This window comes from Phocoena phocoena, chromosome 15 (assembly GCF_963924675.1).
Source record: "Phocoena phocoena chromosome 15, mPhoPho1.1, whole genome shotgun sequence".
In the NCBI taxonomy this organism is placed as follows: Eukaryota; Metazoa; Chordata; class Mammalia; order Artiodactyla; family Phocoenidae; genus Phocoena; species Phocoena phocoena.
In genome coordinates, this window is record NC_089233.1 from 62125954 (window position 1) to 62145607 (window position 19654).

The following is a 19654-nucleotide window of genomic DNA, read 5'->3' on the forward strand; positions in this document are numbered from 1 at the left end:
TGCCCATGATGAATTAGCTTGGGAGCAGGGAGCCAGGCAGAATTCTAGCCCAGAGAGCTCTGGGACTCTACAGCCGTGTGTTTCCCATCACACCTTGCTGTCACACATATGGATAGACATGCACAGGTGTCAAGCATGCATGGCAGGTAGGAGCAAAGGGTTTGGAACTACAGAGGTGGCAATGATGACTCTCACCTGAAAGTTATTGAAAAGCTCCTTGGAGGAGGTGTCATTTGAGCCAGTTTGAAGCATGGGTAGGAGTTCATCTCTGGGGATGATGGTCTTTGTGGCCGGTGAGAGCATTAACTAGCTCATCTGTTGGGCTCCATGAAGGCAGGTCTCCACTCTGTTCGATGGTGTGTCCACAGTGCCTGGCACTCAACGAATGTGCCTAGACCCTGAGGGAATGAGGGAAAGTTCACAGTTTGAGGAGCACTGCGTTTGGTGCGGCTGGGGTGGGGAGAGTGAGTAGTCCAAACTCCACCTTGTCTTTTGACTTTCTGAACCGAAGTCTTCTTCACTGCCCAAGGCCCAAAGCAGTGCATTTCAGTGGGCAACACCCAATGGTTATCACATAGTCCACACCTGGAGTCTTTTGGGGGAGGTGGCCTTTGATGACCTGAGTCTTCAGGAACCTGCAACACTCTGCTAAGGGTCAAAATGAGTCACGTGTAGGGGCGGCAGAGGGGAAGCTTTGCTGAGGGCTGGGGGGATGCGGAAGGCTGGGTGGAGAATGCGGGAAGGTGAGCAGGAAGTGGCGGAAGCCAAGAGCCCCCGATGGAGGGGACTGCGTGAGCTTGGCTGTCGTGCACAGGTGATCTGACCTGATCCAGGGTGTCTGGGCTGGTCAGCACAGAATCACATTGGCTGGAGAAGATGGAGCTGGATTCCTTGGGGTCTTGAGTTCTGACCACTGAAGATTTGAAACTATACAGTTACTCAGCTGAAGCACCTGTCGAGTCCTGTGACGTGTGAGGTGGGACCTTGGCTGTGTCTGCTAACCTCGCTGAGCCTCAGTCGTGGCATCTGTAAAAGGGGAACAGTAGTTAACTCCCCAGAGTCAGGAGAAGCGGTCTAGATCTTCCTTGGGCTTCCTAGGCCTAAAAGTGGTTAAAGACTTAACTTGTTTGCATCAGTAAGTAACACACCACAACACCACCTACCCCAAAGGTGTGCTCTTTCAATAAGATGTGCTGAAACTGTTCAGCTCAGGAAATCACCCCTCTCAGGGCCTGGTTCCTGTAGTCATCTGTGTTCCAGGTGTCCTCTGCAGGTGGGTCCCAGAAGAGCAAGGAGGTTCTCAGCTCCCCGACACCATCCGTCTCCCTTAGCCAGACATCCGACTTCCACCACGAGTCTCAGCTGTTCACTGAGCCACACCTGGCCCAGATGGAGAAAACGTTTCAAGATGAGGTCGACTTGACTGGAGGTGAGGCTACATCATGGGTTCAGCCTCTGGCTTCTGCACAGGGAGGGACCCCGGACCTGGTGTAGGTGAAGGGTGCAGACTTGACAAGCGTTTTTATATCCAGTATCTCCTTTAAAACTTTTCATTGTTATACTGTGTGGGTATTGTAAGCCTACTAGAGGCTATTTGGGACCGAGGAAAAAAATACCCCTAATCCAAACACTTGGGTAACCCCTATCAGCATTTCAGTATGTTTTCTTCCAAACAGTTTCATATGTATGCTTCATTTTCTATTGCCGTGTAGCAATATTCCCACAAAATTAGTGGCTTAAACCAGTACATGTTTATTATCTCACCATTTCAGTTGGTCAGGAGTCTGGGCACAGCTTAGCTGGCTTCCCTGCTCAGGGTCTCACTAGGCTGCAGCCAAGGTGTCAACTGGGGTTGTAGTATCATCTGGGGCTTGACTGGGAAGGATCCACTTTTTTTTTTTTTTTTTTTTTGCTGCGTCGGGTCTTAGTTGCAGCAGGCAGGCCCTTCATTGTGGCACACGGGCTCCAGAGCGCATGGGCTCTGTAGTTTGCAGCACGTGGGCTCTCCAGCTGAGGCACAAGGGCTCAGTAGTTGCAGTGCATGGGCTTAGTTGCCCCTTGGCATGTGGGATCTTAGTTCCCCGACCAGGGATTGAACCCGCGTCCACTGCATTGGAAGGCGGATTCTTAACCACTGGACCACCAGGGAAGTCCCGGAGGGATCCACTTCTAAGTTCACCAGGTTGTTGGCAGAATTCATCTCCTTGAAGCTGCAGGACTGAGGGCTCTTGTTTCTTCCTGGCTATTGAAGGGCCACTGTTTTCAGCTCCTAGAGCCGCCCAGTTCCTGGCCCAAGACTCAAGTCAGGCAGGATAGCAACTCCAGCACGATGTGTGCTACAATCTCATAATCATGCACACACAGTCCCGTATATCCTGTCACCTTTGCCGTATTCTGTTGGTCAGGAGCAAGTCACAGGTTCTGCCACACTCAAAGGGAAGGGATCACAGGAGGGCATGAACGCCAGGAGGTGGCCATCATGGGGCCACTGTCAGCCTTTCTGCCCCAGATGGCTATGTGTGTTTTCACATGTCTGTAATTGTACTTTATGTAATTTCAGACCCTTCTTTTTCTCTTAATGTTAATTCCTTAAGGGTTTTTTCATACTTTATGTGGTTTTCTGAATCATCATTAGCAGTGAATGCAAGTGCTCTACTGGTTGACTAAGCCATTTCCCTAAATGAAACATTTAGCTCTTACTGAGTTTAAATAACATTGTGAAGAACATCCTTTGTGCATCAAACTTTTTTTCTCTTTAGAGCTTGATTTATGCCCTTGGGAAGATACACATAAAGTTAAATTATTATTCCTATTGGAATACTTAAAGTCATCTTTATTTCTGTCCACTAGACTCTGAGCGCCAATGCTGGAGCCATGTCTGCTTGCCCCATCAATTTGAGTTTTACAGCCACACCGTGTTTTGGCAGGAAAGGGTAACAAATGGTCAGTTTAAAAAGAGCAAAGTGAGGTGGGGGAGGGATAATTCGTGTCTGACCTGAAGCTGAGATTGTCCCTAATCAGAGTTCTTCGGGTGTCAGTATTTGGCGGCCAGGAGGTGCCACCACTGTGTCTTAGAGGACCCGACAGCCCCAGCTTTAGCCACAGTTTTTATTCTGTTTGTCTTTTGTTTCGAACAGGTAATACAGGCACACAGTTCAAAATTCAAAAGGTGCCATTATCTCTCCCTCTTTTCGAAGCAGACCACCATGCAGTATTTTTACAATGCTGCGTTACAAACGTTTTCCAAAAAAAAAAAAATTCAAAAGGCACTTTTCTCATGATACCTTTTCTTGGTATACAGAGAAAATGTCTCCCTGGGCCAGACTGTGCTGCTCCGTCCAGCATGCAGTCCCTGCAGGCGTTACTGCCTTCCGTTTCCTGTGCCCTTCAGAAGCACACAGTGCCTGTAGTTGCTTCCCCCTCCTTTTCATATACACTACTGTCTACACTGCTCTACTCCTTGCTTTTTTTTTCCTCCAGCTTTATTAAGGTATAATTGACAAATAAACTTGTAATGTATTTAAAGTGTGCAAAGTGATGATTCGATATCCATACACATTGTGAAGGATCTGCACAGCTGTCTGCTCCTTGCTTTTTTAAAAAATAATTTTTATCTAGTTTCTCTTCTTGAGTATGTCTTGACCTAATATGTCTTGAAATCTTTTCCTATCAGTGTAAAAAGAGCTTCCTCATTTTAAAAAACAAAACAGAGGGCTTCCCTGGTGGCGCAGTGGTTGAGAGCCCGCCTGCTGATGCAGGGGACACGGGTTCGTGCCCCGGTCCGGGAAGATCCCACATACCGAGAAAAAAAAAAAAAAAAAAAAAAAAACAAAACAGAAAACTGGCCGTGGTTTTAAATGGAGGAAGGGAAAATTCACTCTTAGCTGATGGAGGGTAAGGGAAAATAGGACCCTTTTTCAGAAGCCTTTAAAAGAGGTGAATTCTGAGCATGGGCTTGAAACCGTTTCTCGGGAGCCCTGGCCATTTGTGCTTGCCTCGGAGGGAGGAGGGGAGATCCATGGTTCTCTTCCCTGTTCTGCAAGTTCCCTTTTTGGGCTGCAGTGGTTTTGCTGGTCTTGAAAGTGTCCACGTACCCCTGACCCGCTGCCCGGTGGGGCCTGCCTGGGGGAGGCTGCAGGCTGCTCAGGGCTCGTAGGAGAACCACCGGGCTAGGGGGCCCTGCAGCTTGGCCTGCAGGCAGGAGGAGCTTACCTTCTGCTCAGGTGCTCCTGGGTGGACGTGGGTGGCACACAGTCTGAGTGCCACCCACCCTTTATGCCAACAGACATTTTACCAAGCTCTGCCGGGCCTTATGGTTTATATAGGCCTCTGCTGGATTTTATTCAGTTCTCCCAGAAGCCCTGCAGCAGGGGTCCTGACTGTCCACGGGAGGCACCTGGGGGCTCTGCTCAGACAGGCATCAACCACCGGCCCTGACAGAGTGGCCAGTCCTGTGGCACCAAAGCCTGTGCCTTCTCGGGCACCCCCACTGTGTGGAGCACCTCAGATGCTAAAATAGATGAAAGAAGGCGCCTTCAGCAAGAGCAGGGCTGTGAGCCCAGTATGCAGCATCATCCTGTCCTCCATGATCTGTGTGCTGAGAAGGGCAGGCATGCGCTCTGGACAAGCGTGGGGAACAGGTACTTATTTCCCCTGGAGGGCAGAGTGGAGGCTAGGAAACAACATTTTTCTTTTCATTTCTTTCTTTTCTTTTTTTCAATTGAAGTATAGTTAATTTGCAGTGTTGTGTTAGTTTCAGGTATACAGCAAAGTGATTCAGTTACACATATATATTATTTTTCAGATTCTTTCCCATGTAAGTTATTATAAAACAACATTTTTCTTAAATATTTTTAATTTAGCATTTATTTTTTAAAATGCTTATAAGTATATAAAAAACAGAGATAAATAATCCATTATCCTACCTCTTGGCATTACAAAGAAAGGAAGAGAAAGGGGCGGGGAGCTGGGGGCACTTGGCACTGGAAGAGTACATGGGTAGAAAGTTCAGACAACACAGAGAGGTGTGGGTGCAGCGGGAGCCTCTCCCCCTGCCTCCACCCCTGACTCCTGCCCCACTGTGTTCAGAGGAGGTCATCCTTGACCTGCCTGGAGAGGTGAAGTGGGAGTTTCCCAGGAGAGGGGAACAGGGAGGGTCAAGGCAGGGGCCTGGCATAGGAGAAGTGTTGCTGGGCTAGAGGGTGAGCGGGGCATCCTGGAGCAAGGCTGGGGGGCCAGGTGGCCCTGGGGGGCTGGTGGGTGCCCTTGGGTCACAGGGCCCTGAACTCCGGCAGTGGGGCTGATGAGGAGGTGGCACATCTAGACCTGTTTGAGAAAGGTAAGTGTCATGGTGGCCAGGAGGTCGGGCTGGATGTGGAGCCTGGGGGGTTTGTTGAAAGAGCTCATCACGTGATGGCCACACATGGGGTCCTGGAGATTATAACAGAGAGGAGAAAGTCTTCTGGTTTCAAATCCCCGCTGCACCACTGTGTGTCCTTGGGCAAATCCCGCACCTCTTGTGCCTCTTGTGTGCTCATCTGTAAGTCGGGGAGACTGACAGCGCACCATTCTAGGACCACAGGACTCACCCCTCAGGTGTTCTTCTTGGGTGACTGGGTGGAGGTGATGCCGTTAGCAGAGATGGTAAACACAGGAAGTGGGAGCAAGTTTCGGGACAAAGATAAGAAATTGGATTTTAAACATGCTGAGTTGAAAGGGCCGGGGGGACACTTGGAAATGTTCAGGGACATGGAGAGAAATTCTCCCCTGAGATGTAGAGATGGGTGAATAGATGAGGTCATTCAAGGAGAGTGTCCAGCAGAAAAGAAAGGGACAGTGATGGGAAGAGCTGAGGCACGTGACGAGCGACAGGACAGAGCAGGTGACGGAGCCTGGGGTGACGCAGCAGCCCGGGGAGGCGAGAGTGGCTGGTGCTTGGCTGCCAGAAGGGAGGAGGCCCCGAGGGTGGGGTTCGAGGTCACTGGGGCTAAGAGGAGTGAGCTGGCAGGAGTCAGGGAGCTGCGCAGAAAGTCCCTCCTGCCTGATCCTAGGGAATGTAGGGGCCCCCTCCGCAGGGACATGATATTTTCACATTTGTGCTTCGAGAGCTGTTAGTGAACCATTTGGTGTGAGGGGTGAGCACTTCCTTTTAGCCGTGATTAGCAGGGGACCTGACTGGCTCCCACAGTGTACATTTCTTTTCCAGGACACCTTTGTGTCTATTCTCGTTATACTCAAATTTTTTTCAGTAAACTGTTTTTAAGAAGGATATTAAAATAATACAGCAGTGGACAATATATACAAGTTCTTAAACACCAGTGAAAGGGACTCTCCCTGTAGTGTTGTCAAGAGGGGTTTGTTCATTAAACCTGCACAAAGGCCCTTTGACTGCCCGCTCTTTCCCGAGGGGACAGCTCTGTGCCCGGGGACTGTCCCCTGACATCCGTCTGATACACGGAGGGGCTGTTACATGTCACTCAAATGTGTAAGGCTCTTGGCTGTCGCCTCAGATCAGCAGGATGGCTCCTTCTTTAAGCAGGGCAGCTTCCGTTCAGGCTTTCATTTGTTCCTCAGTTGAGCAGTAAATGTTGCTGTAGGGCTGTGCTGGGCGTTGTGTGAGGAGCGTGGAATAGGGTGAGAGCGTGACCCCAGATTGCTGGGGATGGCCTGGGTGCCACCACTCACCAGCCGTGTGACCTTGGGCACATGATCCCACCTCTCTGTGCCACAGTTTCCTCACAGCACCCCCCCCCGCCCCCGCCCCCCCCCGCCCCCGCCACCATCAGGTGATCAGTAAGAATAAACGCAGATGGTAGTGGTCCCCAGTCATCGTCATCACGTCCCAGTGCCAACAGAAACACTCAGGGAACAAACATTTGCTGCGTGCTGAGGACCCAGTCAGAGAGGGGACAGGCTCAGCCCTGCACTGCCCGAGCTCATGTCCAGGCTGGTAAGGAGGAAGGTTGGGGGGGAAGTAGGAGCCAAGCATGGGGCTGGGCCACCCGCTTCGAGGGTCTCTGGGAAAGGCTTCCCTGTGGAGGAACCAGACGGTGCAAAGGCCTTGAGGTGGCAGGGTGAGAAATGGTGTGGGGACATGGTGGCTGGAGCAGAGAATGAAGGGGATGGTGGTGAGAGGTGAGGTCCGAGAGGAGCAGCCTTCAGGCCATGGCGAAAGTTCCAGATATTTGGAGGGGGTTCTAGAAGTTCTTTTTAAAGACTGTGATTCTTTTAAAAAAAAATCTAGACAAGAGTAATTGATCCATTTGCAGACAGATACCCCTGTAGCCACAAAACCCAGCAGGGGAAGAAATTTTATCCCAGCCCCTCTGCCTCTCCCCTGCCCATCTTTCCCTCCAGCCCAAGTTTGTATTTTCATTGCCTCTAAAAGGTGTGTTTCACCTCTTCCTCTATAGCTTTGAATTTATTTATGTCCCTTTGTTGCCATTGTTTACTTATGTTTTTCTTCTTTCTGTATTTATTTATTTATTTTGGAGTTTTCATCAGTTTTCTTTGTCTCAATGCCTGGTCTGTCTGATTTGCTCAGAAATGGGATCTGATCTTTTTTAGTACCCACCCCCGTCACTGCCGTGGGACCAACATGGTGCTTTCACGAGGCAGGTGTGCAGCCAGTATTTTTGGGTGATCGCATGTTGAACAGATGAGATGCAAGATGACCCGGCAATGTGATCCTCTGTGTGTTCCCCCTCAGCGCCCAGACACCCAAGAACGCTGTGGCTGGTGATGGGGCCGAGGGACTTTTGGTGAAGTGGACGATGTTCTTCCTTCTCTCTTTTGAAGCCCTGGACGTGGAGACTTTCGTTAAGGCTGTGAAGAAGATTCTGAGCAATGCGTCCAACGAGATGATAGAGGCGCTGTTTTTGAAGGTGGACATGAACTGTAACGGCCTCACCTCCGCTGCTTCAGGTGGCTGGAGGGTGCAGTCCTTGGCTTGTCAGTGGGGCACGTGGAGGGCTGAAGAGGGGGGCTTGCTGGATAGAGGGAACACTTGGAGTCTTTGAGGGGGCCCTCCCGAGACCCCTGTGAGCTGGGCTCACTGCAGCTTGTTCCCCGGCCAGGGTACAGGAGGGTATGTGACAAACGCTAGTGACCCCTGCCTGAGACTGGCTGAGCACACAGCAGTGAGCGACAAGGACCCCCACCTACCACGTGGCTCTCCTGCACACCAGCCTCCCATTTGGCTCAGGGGATTCCAGCCGGTGCCACAACCATCTCTTAGCCCTTTACGGTCACTCAGTGGCTGTTAAATCAAAAAATGTCAGGGTTGGGCTTCCCTGGTGGTGCAGTGGCTGAGTCCGCCTGCCGATGCAGGGGACACGGGTTTGTGCCCCGGTGCGGGAGGATCCCACATGCCGCGGAGCGGCTAGGCCCGTGAGCCATGGCCGCTGAGCCTGCGTGTCCGGAGCCTGTGCTCCGCAATGGGAGAGGCCACAACAGTGAGAGGCCCGCGTACCGCAAAAAAAAAAAAGGGTTTTAGAGCATATTAATAATAATGCTTTTTACCCCTGATTTTAAATGTTCTACAGTGAGCATGTACAGCATTTAAGAATGCAAAAGAACACAGTAAAGTACAGAAAGCCAGTCTGATGTATTGATGTAGCAGTGCTGACAACGATAACTAGCGTTTACACCAGACACTGTACTAAGCAGTTTATGTGTTATTATACTCGAACCTCACAGGAACCCTACGGCGTAGGTGCTGGTAATGTACCTCCATTTGGCAGATTGGGAAATGAGGCAAGAGAGGAATAAATTGGGCCAGGGTTACAGAGCTAGTTAGCAGCCAGGCCAATCTTCAGACCCCACGGATTTTGCCTCAAGAGCCCATGTGTTAACAGCTCTGTCATACCTCCCCCTCAGCATAGATGTACATTCTGTTTCTTTTTTTTTTTTTTTTTTTTTTTGCGGTACGCAGGCCTCTCACTGTTGTGGCCTCTCCCGTTGTGGAGCACAGGCTCCGGACGCACAGGCTCAGCAGCCATGGCTCACGGGTGCAGCTGCTCCGTGGCATGTGGGATCTTCCCGGACCGGGGCACGAACCCGTGCCCCCTGCATCGGCAGGCGGACCCTCAACCACTGCGCCACCAGGGAAGCCTTACCTTCTGTCTCTTTATGTGTATTTTTTGCTTTCATTTCTCTTAATACTCTATAATAAATATGTTTCCAGCACTCTGTCATCTACACAGTGATCTTTCTTCATAACTCCCTGTTTTTTTTTTAAATTAATTATTTATTTTTGGCTGCTTTGGGTCTTCGTTGCTGCGCACGGGCTTTCTCTAGTTGTGGTGAGCCGGGGCTACTCTTCCTTGCAGTGCATGGGCCTCTCATTGCGGTGGCTTCTCTTGTTGCGGAGCACAGGCTCTAGGCGCGCCGGCTTCAGTAGTTGTGACATGTGGGCTCAGTAGTTGTGGCTCACAGGCTCTAGAGCGCAGGCTCAGTAGTTGCAGCTCATGGGCTCTAGAGCTCAGGCTCAGTAATTGCGGCTTGCAGGCTCTAGAGCACAGGCTCAGTGGTTGTGGCGCACAGGCTTAGTTGCTCTGTGACATGTGGGATCTTCCCGGCCAGGGCTCGAACCCGTGTCCCCTGCATTGGCAGGCGGATTCTTAACTACTGTACTACCAGGGAAGTCCCCTGTCTCTTGTCATAGCTTCATATGGTGGCCCATTTCGGCCTTGGCCATATTTTCGTGAGGCTGGTCAGTAGAGTCTAGATTTGCCCTCGTGGCCTGGCTTATGGGTCCTCCCAGCTATTGACTTCTTGATATATGAGCTGGGGCAACTCATCTATACTTATATGGGCCTTAGTCTTATTATCCATAAAGTGGGGTGAATAAAGAGACTCAGATGCAATGGCAAATGTGGAGCGATGTGAGGATTATCTAGGATTACAGAAACGCGTTGAGGGAGGCGCTGCTGTGCTGTCTTCACAAACGCACGCACAGAGGCCCTTTGCCGATCCAGATCCAAGAACAGCTCTGGTGCTTGGCTTCTTCCCTCGGCCAGAGCCTCTGGGGGCTCCCGGAGTCCCTTGGAAGGGGCTGGGAGAGACGGGCGAGTCACTGGAAGCCGGTGCTCAGCCAAGTTTGGCCGACGCCCTCCCTGCTGGCATTTCTTCCTGAGGCAGCAGGAGTACCTGGACTACGTAATGCGTGAGGTCAAGGGGAAGGAGAAGATGATGAGGAGCCAGGGCCGCCTGCGCTTCCACCTTCCCATGAGGATCATACCCCTGTAAGGAGCCTCCCCCTGGGCTCCCTGGACTGAAGGGTGTGTCTGGACCAGGCTGGGGCCAGCCCCGCATCGCCCCTTCCTAAGTCCCCGCGCCTGTCTGTGGGGCCACTGTGGGCCTGCAGCTCGGTATTCTTTAGCTCGTTTCAGCCTCACAACCCCGTAGGTGGGCTTGAGCAGCCCCTCATTGTGTCCCCATTTTTCAGACAAGGAAACTGAGGCTCAGAGAGGCCAAGTGACAGTGGTGGGGTTGCTCTGTTGGACCCTCCCTATCCGCAGCATAGACGCTGCTCCCACTTCCTGCTCTGGCTGGGGCTGAGCAGGTGTGTGGTTTCATCCGCAGGGTACAGATGGCTCACATAGCGGGGACAGGGCTTTCCTTTGAGGTGACAGGAGTGAGAGCCATCACAGGAGACTGCTCCTCAAGCCCGCACCAGGCCTCGGGAGCAGCCCCTGCATCACTCCTGGCGCAAGTGGCTCCTGTCCCTGCCTTGATCTGTGCCTGACCCGCGGGCTCTCTCCTCCATGTGGCTCCTTCTCTCTCTGTGCCCTGGCCCTGTTTGCCCCCACCCCTCCAAACTCCCTAAGAACGAAGAACATTCTAGTGGATCCAGCCCGTGGGCCCAGGCTTCCTGAGCTGGGCTGCTGCAGGCCTCTTGCTCTCCTCCCGGAGTCTGCCTTGGTTGGGGCACCAGATGCCCCGTGCAGGCGGCCGGGGCCTGGGAGCCAGGTCCTGTGGTAACAGGCGTGGTGGCCTCCATTTGTGGCCTGGTTATAACCTGAGGGGCTGTGGGTGAGTTTGTCTCCGGGGACCACACCCAGAGCAGGCCACGGAGAAGGCCACAAACTAGAAGGGTGTCTCTGCCCTCAACCAACCTGAAGTTTAATAGAGAAGATGGTGCGATGAAAACCACGGAAGGGTAACTTTGAAAACAATTTGGTCAAGATTTAATTGAGGAATAGCCAATAAATATGAGTGATGACACACTTTGCAACCGTAAATTTCTACATGAAAACTTTGCTGGGTGTCGTCATACCTTTGCTGGTCTATTTCCTGGGACGTTTGATTCCCCAGGGTGATCCCAAGGGCCTGAAACAAGAAGCTTGTCCCTGTTTTCTCCTGTTTATTTGCTCAACCTCCTAACGTGGAGGGCATGTCCAGCTTGGTGGAGAAAATAGCCAAATAATATTTCATCACCATCAGGAAGGGGTAACTTTGCAAACTGGCTCACCTGGACTGAGCCTGGGCCAAGCTCACCCAACGCACCATCTCCTTGATCCCGTGGAGGTGCTGTCACTGTGGAGATGAGGAAGCCGAGACCTCAGGAGGGGACAGCTTCCTGGGGCACTCTTCACTTCAGAGCTCTCGCCTCTTGGGTCTGTTCCCTACAGTCCCTTGGCCCTGACAGAGGAGGCAGAATTGGAAGGGACGGCTAGAGAGGTGACTGAGAAAATTGGTCAGGTTCTGAGCAGAGCCGTGGGCTGAGGGCAAGAGAGAGGGGAGAGCCGTGTCCAGATAACGAGTCCCCGTCTCTCGTGCAGAGTCTGTAACACAGTAGAATTTCCCAGTGACGTGGGTTATCCTTAAGTCACGGCTCAGCTCACGTCCATGGCAACGTGTGGAAAGGGCTGTGGCTGGAGTCGGAGTCGAGGTGCCTGGGTTCTAGTCCCAGCTCTGCTGGGAACCAGGACATAACTCCAGGCAGTTAGCCCCTGGCTCCCTGTAAGGTGAGGCAACATCACCTGCCCTGCTGGGGCCCAGAGGTGTGGGCACATCAAGTGGGAGAGAGTGTGCTGTGCTGTGTCTGGCCCTTTAATAGCCAGTTGGCTTAGCCAACTTGGGGACAGGAAAGAAACCACTGGAAGGTGGCGTTGAAGTTCGCTGGGAAGGCTGTTCAGTGGCTTCCTGCGAGGCCAGGCATGCCCCAGGAGCTATTAGCTATGCTCAGGGCATGATTTTGGAGATGAAGAGTTGGGTTCACAAGGCCCTGATTTCTCACTGTCCTTTTATCTACTTCTATCTCGTTCTTGGGCCCTATTCCCCCCTCCATCTCTAAGCACTAGAGTAGTTGCTGGAAACACTGTTATTTTGCAGTTTTCCTCACAAGCCCCACTCCACTCGCCTCTTGTGGGCTGTTTTTCCTGTGAAAGGACATCTGGCCCATCCCATCATGAGGAAGCTGACTGGCTATTTCATGGGATAAACTTACTGCTCTGGGAGGCCCGTGTCACCCTAGCATCCCATGTGGGTCTCCTTTCCTTCTGGCCACGGTTGTCAGCGGTGACAGTCCCCTTTGGAGGAGGGGCAGAGCCCACGTCTCACAGAAACTCACCCGAGTTTCTCGTGGTGCCTGTGAGGGAAGCTGTGTCCTTCCTCCTCTGTGCTCTTTGCTCTGGTCTGGTTCGGGCTCCTCTCTCTTATCACCTTCCGCAGGAATCATGGGTGTGAGATTGTGAAAGTGGAGTTCTTAGTCCAGCGGCTCAAGAAGATTGGGCATTTCCTGACTGTCACCAAGGACGGGATCCTGCAGTTCTGGTCGGAGTCCTTCTCGCTGACGAGCTCCTTTAGGGTGAGTGGGGCCCACGTGGGTGGTTGGAAAGTCTCTGCCTTCATGCCCTGGACCCGAGTGGGCTCCCTCTCTGGACCCGTGGGCTAGACAGCCACACTTGCTCCTGGGAGCAGGTCCTGGCTTCCCCATGGGACCATGAGCCTCGCATTTCTTTCCTGAAAGCAGGATTCCACCTGGATGTCCATTGCACTTAGATGTCCAGCAGATAACCTAAACCCACTTTGTTCAAATTGAATGTCACTGTAGCCCTCCCTGCCCACCAGGCTTCCTTCTTCTGTGCCTCCAGGTCAGTGAATGGCATCGTCATCCACCAGGGTTCTTGTGTTGGAGATCCACCTCCTTTCCTTTCTCTGTCACACCCATTCCACCACCAAGTCCTGCTGGTTCAAATCCTCTGCTTGGACCAGGGAGGAAGTCGCAGTGACTGTGAACATGGGCTCCGGAGCCCAATGGCCAGACGTAGAGCTCTGACTGTACCAGCCCCCAGCTCTGTGACCTTGGAAGTTACTGTATTGCTCTCTGTGCATCGGTTTCCTCATCTGTCAAGTGGGGTTAATAATAGTATCCCCTGCAGGCAGGGTTGTTGGGAGGATTTAATGACATAATCCATGCCTGGTGCTGGGAGCAGGGCAAGGCACGCAGCAAGCACCCGATAAACATAAGCTGACATCGTCATTGTCATGGTCGTTTGTGCCGTCAGCTCCTGGCCAAGCGCGGTAAATGATAAAATGCTTGGGAAAACCCCTGTGTACTTGCCTTTGCCAGGCCAGGCCAGAGTCCTCCAGCAGATGAGGAGGGCCCAGCTCTGCAGAGAAGGCTGAGTGGGCATGCTCTGTGCCTGCAGAGTGTTTCCTAATTGCATCAGGGGTCATCCTTTGGGGCAGGAGGATTCTGTATCATCCCCCTGACCCCAGTTGCCAAGGGAGAGAACCAGGGTGTGTGGAGTTCTAGTGACTCTCTTGGGTGCACTTGGTAGCCTAGGATCAAAGGGGATTCTCACCTGTACTCCTGAGGCTGGCGTTTCTGGCACATGTGTGCTTATCAGGGGGGCACATTATAGCCTGAGCTCCTGCTTGTGGCTACTACATGGTCACCTCAGTGCTCCTGAGGGCCAAAGCCTGGGAGGGCCAAAGAGGACAGAGGGAGGCTCCCCAAGAAGGCCCACAGACCTGGGCATCCTTCCCTGAGGGGCTGCTTTGGCAAGTAGATGTTGGCAAGAGTGAGCCGCCAAGCACCATCCTCGAACACTCACTGCACGGCCAATGGTTGTGCAGCTGGAAGGCCCTGGAGTCTGGGCTTCACTTACCAGCTGTGCAACCTGGGGCAAGTCTCTGAGTCTCCCCAGGGCTCTCAGTTTCTGGTGTGAACGCGGGTCTTGGGGGTGATGAGCATTACCATCACCTCCACTGTGTGTGGGTTAGACCCCAGCCCTGGGCCAGAGAGGGGCCTTGGGGGCCCTGGTGCATTGTTTTCCCTGCCCCAGCCATTAGCTCAGGCTCTGCTCTTGGTGCTCTGAGTGCTGATGGGACAGTTCGGACGGAGCCCGCGTGGCGCTACTCAGGGAGTAAAGTACAAGTTCCGCCGCTGGCCACACCTCACTCATGGCCCATCCTCTCCAACCCAGACCTGTCGGGCTGGCCTCCTCTTCCCTGGGCGTGGCAGCTCATTTCTGCTGACTTGCCTTGGCTTGTGGTGTCCCCTGCCTGGAGTGCCGGCTCCAATTCTGTCTGTGTAAGGGTTGTGTGAGGCTGGCACCGGGATGGGCGGCACCCATGCCCGCCCAGCTCCTCCCAACGCCGGCAGCACATGGATGCTTTAGTTGTCACGGTTCCATTCGTTCCTCACAAGCTGGCAGGACGATTTCTCATTAATAAGCCACTTTGACCAGGCAACACTGGCAGGTGGTAAACAAGATTTGGACAAAACAAACAAAACGAATACCAGTGTTATACGTCAATTACATCTCAATAAAAATCAGAGAAAAAAGATTCAGGCAGAGAGGGGCAGGTCGTGGAAAAGTCGGTGTTCCTCTCTCAGACCCTAATTCCTCTCTCTGGAGGCAACTGCTGTGACCACTTCGGGGGTGCTTTTCCACGGACAGCCTGTACATACACCGACCCCCTTCTCTTTAAATACACAAATGGTAGCACATTATAATGCTCTTCACCTTGCTTTTTCACTAATAACAGGTCTTGGCAACTACTCTGCATTGTATGTACACAGCTCCCTCGTTCTTAATGTCCGGGCAGTGATCGGTGGTGTGGGTTTGTAAGGCGTCATTTCCAGGCAGACTCTGGCCTGTTGCTGTTGTAGCTGGGCAGCAGCGCCTGTTCCTGCTTACACTTCTCTGTGAGTACCTGCAAACACATCTGTAGATGCCTCTTGGAATGGATCCTGGGATCACAAACTATGCACATTTAAAACTTGATGAGCTTGTCAAACTCCCTAAAGGGTTGTGAGGATGAGTGTTCTTTAAGCTCATTTTATAGATACGGAAACTGAGACTCAGAGAGGTCAGGGAGTTTATCCAAGACCCCACCGTTGGTAGTTGGTGGTAAGGCTGGGCTCCACACCAGGTCTGTGCCTGGCTCCAGGGCCTTGGGTGGCAGGAGAGGGTTTGCGGGGAGGCTGTGCTCCTGGCGTGCTCTCCCGGGGAGCCTCCCCAGCCCAGGTCTCTTCTGCTCTCCCTCTGGCAGCTTTACCAGATCCATCCGCTCCACAACCAGCAGATGTGGGTCATCGACATGGTGTGTCTGCACAACATGAACCTGGTTGCGATAGCGTTGACCGACCAGAAGATAGGTGAGTCCCCGAGGTTCCCCAGGCCGGTGCCTGGCCACTGGAAGCCATGCATTTGCACTTGGAGAGCCCTGTCACCCAGCCAACTGTGAGCATGAATTAGAGTCCCCTGGGAGTATTGCTGGGTGGTGAGTAGTGAGGCTTCTCACTGTCACCAGAGACTCCTGAGGCCTGGGACATGGGTTTGGGTTCATGTGTGCCTCCCCTTCTGTCTCTTCCCCAGATTTCTGATATCAGTAACCGTAAATGTGTCTGGGCCTTCACCTTCATCGATCTGGACAGTTGCGTCCTGACCTTGAACTACTGGTGAGTCTCCTGGGAGACTGGGGCAGGGGCTTGGCAGCAATGGGGCTGGGACCCCCAGAAAGCCTCTCTGGAAGCAGCACTGGAAAGATCCCCACCCTCTGTGCCTGTGTCCTCTTCCCTTCAAGCTGCTTCTCTCTTGGGTCCCCTTTCATGGTCACTCAGACCTCAGAGTTGTTGTCGGCCCCTCTTCCTTTCACCAAGTCAGCCATCAAACTCAGCCTGTCCCGCTGTGTCTCTGGGAACATCATGGTCCATCAGTAGGGTGACTTGACAAAGAGCAGCTGAAGGACCAGGGATTCATTTATTCTGGTTAAAAAAAAAGTGCTGATTTCTCTTGGACCTGGTTCACCAACGGTCTGGATCCGGGCGGCTGGGCCCACGTTTGTCAGCTGTTGAGGTCAAGGCTGGAAAGTTGTGTGGGATCTGCCCTCGCTCCCAAAGTGGAGAAAGGCCTTGGAGGCCGGGGAGGGGCGGAGGGTTGCACTGGACACACCCAGCCGGCTCCGGGGCCTCTTCAGGTCTGACTATCACAGGGCTGTGTTCTGCTATGGGGACACCAAAGGCAATGTCATCGTCTTCACCTCCAACGATGTGACCCATGGGCTGTTCAACCCCTGAATCCTCCCCAGGACCTCCAGATGGGGTAGCGGAGATGTGGGGAGTGGGGGAGATGGTCCTGCCCTGGGAGCTCCTTCCCCTCCCTGCTTCCCGGTTCGAGTCCCTGGGAAGGCGTTGCACCCACATGCTCAGCTCAGAGCCGCCTGTGGGAGATGGGGTGATGGCGTGACAGTGGGACACGGGACGGGGCTGGGGAGAGGGGCAATCTCTCTGGAGGTGGGGAGTTGTGCACGCGAGGGCCGGGGTGGAGGTGGGGGCGCTTCAGGACCCTCCTCATACCAGGAAGAAAGAACCTGTGGCAGCTATGTGACCCGCTCTGGGCCCTGGGGAGGTGGCGCTAGCTTCCTCCATGGCGTGAGGAGGGTTCTGCTCTCCTTGGCTGGGAGCTGCCTGTGGGTGGGTGTTGGGGTGGGGCGGAGAGGCTGCCCAGGAGGCTGTGCTTCCTCGCAGCGCCTGGAGGAAGGCCCGACTCCGCACGAGCAGCGTGAATCAGCACAGGGACACTTGCGGAGCCCTTGGGTGCTGAGCGCTTTGGGCAGTCACCTCCTGCAGTTCCCGCCTGCTGCCAGGAGGGGCTGCTGTCGTCACAGCCTGTTAAGGGAGGAGGAGCAGGGGGTTTAGGGGGAGAAGTGCTTACACTGGCCCCACAGTGGCTAAGCATGGCTGAGATCTGAAGCAGGCAGTCTGCGCCAGAGCCTGCACTTGAACCACTTGCTAGGCTGTATCCCAAACCGACTGAATGCTGGAGGATGCTGTCTGGGGCTGCTCTGCCTAGGGGCACGAGATCCCGAGGCCTTGGGGCCTGGGGCTGTCGGGGACATATCTGAACTGGACCCTGCCCGGGATCGGGCCTTCGACCCGCAGTGTCAGACCTCCAGGCCGCTCCGCATCCCCCGGGGGGCGGGGTCCCAGCCCCCAGGGACACTGACTCCTCTCCATCCAGGACTCCAGAATGGCCACTTGGGCTTCTAGCCAGAGTTTCTGAGCAGGGGCTCCAGGGGCTCCCAGGCCTCAGTGACACCTCCTGCCCAGCTTGTTGGGGCAGCATCCGCCACTGGCCGGACTGAAGGTGGATCCTGCCCTGGACGCAGCAGGGGGCTGGCACCCTGCTGCGTCCTGTCTCGTCTGCCTCTGCCCCTGGTGCCCGACCTGCCCTGACCCAACCCACCGTGGTTGCTCTGTGCCACCCTGGGAATTGGCACAGGAGGTGGTGGTCTTTGAGCCGAGTGGTGGACAGGAAATTGGAGGGGAGGCAGACGAGGCTAGAGTGTTGGATGGGAGTCCTTCCATGCCCCATGCTGACTGAAGGCTGGGGACAAACAGGAAGGGGGGCCCAGCGGCATGCTGACTTGGGAGGGGCTGGACAGACCAGCTCTGTATGACCTAGATCCAGTTGCTTGACCTCTCTGTGCCTCAGTTCCCTTATTCAGATGGGGTAAGCACAGTCAGTTCATGGATTTGTTAGAAGGTGGAAGGAGAGCAAAGTGGGAGGGCAAGGCTGTGCTTACCGCTCTTGCTCCAGCCAGACACGCTCGCTTTACGATGCATGCGTGCAACTTCTCCTTCTTGGAACTTGTATTTGCCGGACAAGGGGGGGCATGTATTCAGTAGTTTGAAGCATGATGGCAAACTCCCAAATGATTATTTTCAGAACGAATAAGAGCTCAGGATCTCAGTTCATTCTCCACTCCAGCAGAGTCGGAGCTCCCTAATGGAGACTCAACCAGTTGGGGAGAGTGAGGAGCCCCGAAATCTGGTTCCAGCTCTGCTAGGAGCTGGCAGGGGGACTCTGGGCAGCAGTGTTTATTGGCCCCAGTCTGTCTTCTGGGTGCTGAGTTCACCCCACTGAACTTACCAGGACACAGGGAGGCTTGAGTGAACGTTTGGCTGGGAAAGCCTTTTGGGGTGCATGGGAGTTGCAAACCAACTCAAGGGGTCTTCTGAGGTCTTGCTTATTCTACAAACAAGGAGAGCTGGTGACATGGGCCTTGATTTTCTCCCCTATCAGATCACTGGACCAATGTTTCCACACAGAAGCTCTTAAATGAGAAGTCCCCTATGTATAGAAGTTGCCAGCTGAGGGTAAGTGGGATCTTTCCTTGGCTGTAACCATGGTAATTAGCTGTGCACAGGTAAAAAAACAAAAATGCAGCAGGTGGATCTGCCCTTCCGTCTCTGGCCTTGGGGCTTGGTCTCTGGGGATGGGGTGGAGGCAGCGGCTGGATCCCGTCCGCTCCTTGTGCAGAAGCCAGACCACCCCAGGTGTGACTGGTCTCTCTCACCGCCTTCATTGCTCAGACACCAGTCTTCCTGGGTGGCTGCAGCAGCTTCTCGCCGTTTCCCCACGTCCTTTCTCTGTGCAGTGCTTTGTCCATTCAGCAGCCTCAGGAATCCTGAGCTAGAAATGCAGTCATGTCACTCCTCTGCTCAAATCCCCCAGGAGCTCTCTTGTCTTGCACAAAATCTCAAGTGCTCCCCACGACCATCAGGACACGAGCGGACCTGGCCCCTGGCTTGTTCCCAGTCTTGCTTTCTACCTTTCTCCTCCTTTCTCTGACACAGAGACGCCAGCAACCTGGCTGTTCTCTGAACACGAAGCCCTTTCCCACCTCAGGGCCTTGACACACGCCGTTCCTTCAGGCTGCTGTGCTCTCCCCCCACATACTGTACGCCCCCCTCTGCTTCCCTTGGGTCCCCAACCAGCCAGCCTGGAACAGCCCTGCTCCATCAGCCTCTGCCTTCACCCCTTCACCTGCAGTGCTTATAGGATTCTGACACCCATTACAGCGTGTGTTTTTTTCCCACATCTCCACGCGATTCTCTGACACGAGCTGGGTGTCCTACAATTCAACTCAATTCTGACACTGTCTACCCCAAGATAGTGTCAGATCCCGCAGTTTAAGGGTCCCACAAGACTGCCCTCTCCTTCAGATGCCAATCCCAAGTTCAGGTTGTTACCTGTGCTTCTGACCCACTGGCATTAATCAGAGGTTTCCACGACCCCCTCCTTGGGTTCGATTAATTTGCTAGAACAGTTCAGAACTCAGAGAAACGTTTTACTTTACTAGATCACTGGTTTATTAGAAAAGAATATAACTTAGGAACAGCCAGATGGAAGAG

The 19654-nt window shown here is 53.5% G+C and overlaps 1 protein-coding gene across 1 annotated transcript in view; it reads left to right on the plus strand.

The window, feature by feature from the left end:
- Positions 1 to 733: 733 nt before the first annotated feature.
- EFCAB8 (EF-hand calcium binding domain 8) overlaps positions 734 to 19654 on the plus strand; it is a 31706-nt gene continuing 12785 nt past the window's right edge. The window contains 10 exon segments of the mRNA XM_065893282.1: positions 734 to 743; positions 1274 to 1429; positions 7798 to 7934; positions 10144 to 10244; positions 12676 to 12811; positions 15508 to 15613; positions 15834 to 15837; positions 15839 to 15916; positions 16435 to 16559; positions 18543 to 18616. Of these exon segments, the coding sequence (XP_065749354.1) occupies positions 734 to 743; positions 1274 to 1429; positions 7798 to 7934; positions 10144 to 10244; positions 12676 to 12811; positions 15508 to 15613; positions 15834 to 15837; positions 15839 to 15916; positions 16435 to 16559; positions 18543 to 18616 (927 nt within the window).